This window comes from Zerene cesonia, chromosome 15, assembly GCF_012273895.1.
Source record: "Zerene cesonia ecotype Mississippi chromosome 15, Zerene_cesonia_1.1, whole genome shotgun sequence".
NCBI lineage: Eukaryota > Metazoa > Arthropoda > Insecta > Lepidoptera > Pieridae > Zerene > Zerene cesonia.
In genome coordinates this window covers 3,679,992-3,686,540 of record NC_052116.1, presented here as the reverse complement: position 1 = coordinate 3,686,540, position 6,549 = coordinate 3,679,992, and the positions used below count along the sequence as shown (strand labels likewise).

The following is a 6,549-nucleotide window of genomic DNA, read 5'->3' as shown; positions in this document are numbered from 1 at the left end:
TGTATTTGTATAACTGACTTTAGTCGATTGTTCACAAGGTAACATTTATTATTTAGGTAAGTATTCAGCTATGGGATTAAGATAAAATTGTAGCTTAACTACGAATTTATACATAAATACCCGAAAAAATTGTTATATAAGATTTGATTTTTAGATAAAACTGTGAGCGTTTTTATATCTTTATGACCATTTTAATCGCTTGTTTATTAAAAGATTTTGATGATAGGACTAAGGACTATGAAGACGCATGTTATAAGTTTGACGTATCTATCATGTGTCTGTGTGTGTGTGTGAGTGTAACTGGCATCGTAGTGCCATGGAAACTCCCAAACGGATGAACCGATTACGATATTTTTTAAGGTCGGTATTTCTTAGTTATGTTTCATGACAATCGGTCAATTATGGCCGCAGCCACAAATAGGCAATATTTATACACTATGACAAATCCAAGATGATTGAAACCTCAAACTGGTGTTGGTTTTTTTAATGTCCCTCGACAAATTTAGAAAATTCAAAAAGAAACTCACCTCTCCAAGACCCTCCACTACTCTCAGTATGAAGAGAGCCGTTGCGCCTCCTGTTTTGACTGCATACGGAGTTATGAACGTACATACAGCAGTTGACAATAGCCCCAAACCAAGGACCCATTTTCCACCAAACTTCTCCGCCAGCATCCCTCCAGGCAAGTGAGTTATCACATACCCATAGTAGAATGAGCTAAGGATTAACCCTTGTGTGGCTTCGCTCCATTCGAAGTATGTTGTCTACAAACATTAATTCATTAAAAAAGAAAATTAGTGGTCCCCCAGTCGACATTTCACCTTAACCATATTATAAGTGTTAAATTATATACTTATTACTTTATTATTTATCTGACATTTAATTTCTATCAGATTGCTTTCAAGAAGATTTTAAATTGAAGTCAGTATCAGGATTATTTTATCTAAGTACATCTTCTATGAAATAGTACATTCCCTTAACGGTTTTCTAAAATACACTTTTTTGTGTCCGGATTTCAATGGTATTCCTAAATCATTCATTCTTAAAAAAAAATTCCGTCGCATTTTCCGTCGATACCCACCGATACTTCGCATTAGTATTATACACTTCTATACCTACAAACAATAAGTGTGTCCAATTTGTAATTTCATGGTCCTCAGTTCACGTATCTTTCTTTAAAGAGGTACAAAGTTTATTCTTCGCGCAATTTATCATTTATATTTGATGGAAGGAATAATAATCAGCTAATTTACATCATCTACTATTTAAGAGAATATAATTTAAAGGGATTAAATAGTTTCTTTGTCTTTCAAACATCCGTGTGATAACGAAACAGTGTGATAATAAACTCTCAGTACCCGTCGCATATATAAAGTTACTATAATACACAACGTTATATATAAGAAGATTACAATACTTTTTATTAAATTCTAACCAGGTACAATTGCAATCGGTTCTTGTTAAAAAATTCACTAGATACAAATGGGACACAAGATAGAAACCGTCACGCGGACACCGTCACGCCAAGCACATATTACGTGTCTACGTTCAAAATTAATGTACGAACCTGTGTTATACAACTGTTTATAAAGCGTGTCATATTTTCTGGAACACTATTGCAATAATGTTTAGTAGTATACAGGTTACTTTTATAATATAAGGATGAAAATTAAAAATTTTTTTTTCATATGTGATATTCATATTTCATACTACCTTTTACTGTTACTTAGAAGAGTTAGTTAAAAAATAAATTCGTAGGTACGTATTTCATTGTTGACACATAATGAATAACTCTAATAGATTACGTAAAGTTTAGTTGCGAGATAATCGTGCATTTTGTTTTGAATCTTAGCGAAAAGCAATTGATGAAACTCCCTAATCCATGAATTTTTTTCATAAATGCTTTCGGTAAAATTAAATTGAAGTAAATAAAAAAGTAAAGTAAAAAAAATTGTGTGAAATATAGTGTATTTCACACCAAGCAATAATTGTCGTGAAATAAAATACAACTGTATACAACATACAATATGCAAAATTCAAGCATTAGTATACAAGTCCAGTAAATCCTTGCATACTTCAATTAAAGGTCGATTGAAAATTTTGGAGGGTTCTCCGAATTAGAACAGGCGCACGCCACACGTTACGTGCTCTTACTGGACAGCCACCTTCGTAACTACTGATTGTTCTTCCTAATATACTTTTTAATTGACGTGCCAAACCCTAGGCCCTTCAATCTCCAATCGAATATTGTTAATCACTAGAATAACGATTCAGTCATCAAGAAAATTCTACACTCATTATATGAAGTTCGCTTTATGTGGATTTATTTATGTTACTGTCAAAAATTTATGAAACAATTAAAAACAATACTCTGCTATCAGCAATACAAACGAATACATGCTATTTTACATTCTACCTGACACGAAAAACATAACGTGATTGTTTATACAAGCACTCCTTATTTACAAGGTGTGCGTCACTACTTTACTTAACATAACTAATCGACGATAGTATCGCAAATAGATGTGCAAAAAGATTTGGAGTTTGTGAAAGAACGACATTGATTTGAGATAATTTTATTGATCTAGGTCCGATAAGAATAGAGTCACATGTGTGTCTAGGCATTTTGGTCTTTTTGGCCTATAGAATTATTGGAAATTTTATTTTAATTCATTATTATTAGTTATTATATAATAAAGTCACGTGTTGAATTATGAAAGAGGGCTTTAGTTTATATTAAGTATGCTAAACTCAGGCTATATCAAAATACGTCACAGATAGTATATGACAGAATCTTGTCAGGAACAAAAACAATACATTAAAGAAAGATTGACATGTCACTCTTGGGGGCTAAGTACTCTCCATATTGAGTATCAGTAAATAAGATAAAGGGTAACGTTTTGAGGGTGAGGTAAATCCCTTCTTCAAAAATAATATTAGATTTTTCCATCGAATATACGACAACTGCTTCTATTAGGTTTCGATGGGTTGTATTAAATTTGAAATTAGATAAAAGAAAATTATTATTTCTCTTTCCAAATTCGACTTCTGCTCTTGCAGAGTCCCTTTTGAGAACAATATGTTATTTGAATTGCGACAGATGACTGCTTATGTATGATGCTATAGTAATCTATCGCATGTTGTCGCTTAAGAACCACAAAACAGTTTTCTAGAATAATAATTATTTTAAATGTAAAATGTCGTTACATTGATATCATTTTTGTCTTCTCTACTCTTTAGAAACTGTATTCCGGATCGACGGTAATTTTTTTTTCTATATTTTGACATTTCAAATATGCTTCTAAGCACAGTCTAGTTGAATAAATAAATGTTTGAGTTGGCCTCTGGCCTCTGGCCAGGGAGTACGAATTTAAAGTATATGTCTGAAATTGAGTCCGTATCAATCACGCGCTACTAGTAAGACGAAAGGTGTTTAAAACATGTACCTAAAAATAGTGATATAAAATCAAAATTGAAATACAACAAAAGGAATACTAATAAATAATCCAGTATAACTTACACCATCATCAGCTGCGCGTAACAGATATTCCGACAGTCGCATAGTCGTATTAGCAACCACATTCTGGCTTGGGCAAGCATTCGGATCGTAGTGCGCGTCTCCTATTGCTGCTTCCTTTTTCCGTACCATCTGAGTGATAGCTAGGTTGAGGCACACTCGCATGGTATATGCATTAGCTATAGCCAACAAAGCCATTATAGCCATGACATACCGCTGCGGTATTATGAACACTGAAATTGTTAAAAAATATCGCGCAATTGGTAAATAAATCGACAATAGAAATATAGGAAAACAACCGTTTAATAACATACAGTAAATAAAAATGTTTTATTTGTGTATTTGGAAATAACTGCTAAAACATTTACATTGTTTTGCGTTGAAGTGCTGTAGATTGAATTTGAACTAACTATTATAATAATTAGAAATGCTTGCTAGTAAATTAAAAAAGTTTTGGTAGTTTCATTTATCGCATATTTTGTTTATAGTAACGCTCGTTTCTTTTCAGATTATAAATAATAATGATAATTATTTTTTATTAATTAATTAATTGTTTCAATAACACATTGTATTTAAGGACACATTAGTTAAGGAATAGCGATACTGAGACCAGTAAAAAAATGGGTGACAATGTAAAATTTTAATCATGTAGATTACTTTTTGAATAAATAAAAAGTAGATCATGGCAATAAGCTATAATAAGATGCTGTAACAGTAGTAGTTGGTATTTCTTTCTTTCTTTCTAATAGAGATTACATATAGACTACGTAATGAAGCACATTATCATTTTTAATTCTTACTGTCATGTCACTATACATACAGTTTAACACTACTTTTAGTGCTACTAAATTTTGGTGAGTAGTCAAAGAAATAGACAATGTCTTCCCCTTCTAGCTTTCTGTCTCCTAAGTACACCATATTTGTTTTTTTTTCGTTCGTTTATAACAACCACGACAAGTACACAATAAAACCACGATAAGTTTTTTTATTGTTATCTACATAATTAATAAAACAATTTTAATTAGTTTTTTGACTCGGCACCATAGTACAGAGAACGTGTCACAAACAAGAGGTATAATATACATTGTAATTACATGTTACGTTATAACGTTTATTAGTAATTTTGTAACTCCTCTTAACTAATTTATTTAGACTACACTAACATGGTTATTTATTAATTACTACTCTTACTTATAAAATAATAAGGTATGCGTTAATTATGCATTTCAATCCCTTTGCGAGGTTCTCGTAGAGAAAGTTTATGTATTCGTCACAACTAATTCTATTAATGTGATGCTTCCAACAATAACTCTTCTCGTATAAAGAAGACGTGTAATCGATTTAGTGGTAGCAATGTTTAAACGGAATATAATGCCTACATTTAATAAGCCACTTCATATATAACACGTGTAAAACCATGAAATGCATAGGTATATAAGATAGACGTACCCAGTTTCAACCAGTCAACAAGCTAGACAAAGTCAACAAGCTAAGCAAAGCTGAAACTTTATGTCCGGAGGATTTAGTTGCGATTTTATGGGCTATCATCGTAACACTCTATGTAATAAATTATTATATTTACAATTCTTCAGTATGCACTATTGGTATATCTGTAGAAAAATGTATTTAATAAAATAGATTCTAAATTTAAGCGTCATTATCAATTAGCTAATTTCTCATACCATCTAGTATTTCCATAAAGTATGGTAAATATGCCCAGTTAAAACTCTCATCCGTAGTTCGATTCTCGATGGAGACAAATGAAAGTAGTAGTCTATTTGGCGTATCAATTTCTTCCGGAAACGTAAACCAATTGCAAAAATCGATCTGAACACTCTGTCTTTCCTTTATTGATTAATCTAGCCTTCACTTGAAAGATGCAGCGCGAGACTTGACACATTTTTTTATAATTACAATTTATATTCTTAATAAATACTATTAATTTATTACATACTACTTCATTTCGTCAAAACTACCATTATTTTATTTAAGAATTGATGTTTATTAAATTATACTGATCATAATTGTGTAATAAAAATGACATTGGACAATTATTTTTGTATAAATAATTTATAATTGTATATCTTTTATTATTGAAATAAAAATGTCGTTAAAACAACCGTTCTCGATTAGAATAAAATAATAATTAAAAAATAAAATACTCACATTTCGACAGAGCCAGTCGCCATCCCGTCAACATCTTGGCACACAAACTAAAAAGAAGTAATAAAATTAATTTAACACAACAATAACACAAAATCTAAAAAGCCGGTTAGTCAAATTCTCCGTGAGCACCACACTACTCCACGATCTTTAGTACGACTATTTGTCGAAAGGAACTAATCAGGCAAATCTACTACGATTCGTATACAAGCTGCAACCAAGTAGCATCTTTGTTAAATTTTACAAGCAATATTAACCCTTCATGTAATTGCAAAGAGTTGACTTTAGTGCACGCTATTTATTCTTAACATTACACCAACACAGGTCTCATTGTCACTACCGGGTATAGCGGAAAGGTCGATTAAGATGTTTTCGACACGTTTGGGATAAATTGTCGTTTTTCCTTTTTATTGAATTTATACGTGTATTTTTATTTGTATACGCAGTTTTACGAAGAGTTATTTCCACTGCAACTAGTCTTCATTAAAGATTTATGAGCCCACTATATTATAATAATGAGGCATTATGTGACTTACAATATCGTTAAAATGTATTTCACAAACAGAACAAAGATAATAAATAAACGGCAGTGCATTTTTATGGATTTTGCACGTTCTGTGACGTATACCAATGCTGTGATTTAAATTTTAAAACTAGAACTACAATAGAATTTATTTCCCGCCCGTCGATAGGCTTAATTTTCAAACAATCCCTATTCTAAAATTTAAACACAAGAGTTTACGTGTGAGTTTTAACACAACAATTATCAATATCACAAGAGAAGAAAGAGTTTTACTCTCCACCGCCAGAGGAATATTTAACTATCTTATGGACTAATTGCTAGATTAATATTCCGATTCTTTTAAAAA

At 31.4% G+C, this 6,549-nt stretch overlaps 1 protein-coding gene across 1 annotated transcript in view; it reads right to left on the bottom strand.

Moving 5' to 3' along the window:
* LOC119832674 (putative inorganic phosphate cotransporter) overlaps positions 1–5,809 on the bottom strand; it is a 28,201-nt gene extending 22,392 nt beyond the window's left edge. The window contains exons 1-3 of the mRNA XM_038356383.1: positions 5,684–5,809; positions 3,521–3,750; positions 528–764 (exon numbers count right to left, since the gene is read on the bottom strand). Coding sequence (XP_038212311.1) covers positions 528–764; positions 3,521–3,750; positions 5,684–5,717 — 501 coding nt within the window. The 5' untranslated portion in view covers positions 5,718–5,809. The remainder of the gene's footprint in view (positions 1–527; positions 765–3,520; positions 3,751–5,683) is intronic.
* Positions 5,810–6,549: the final 740 nt, after the last annotated feature.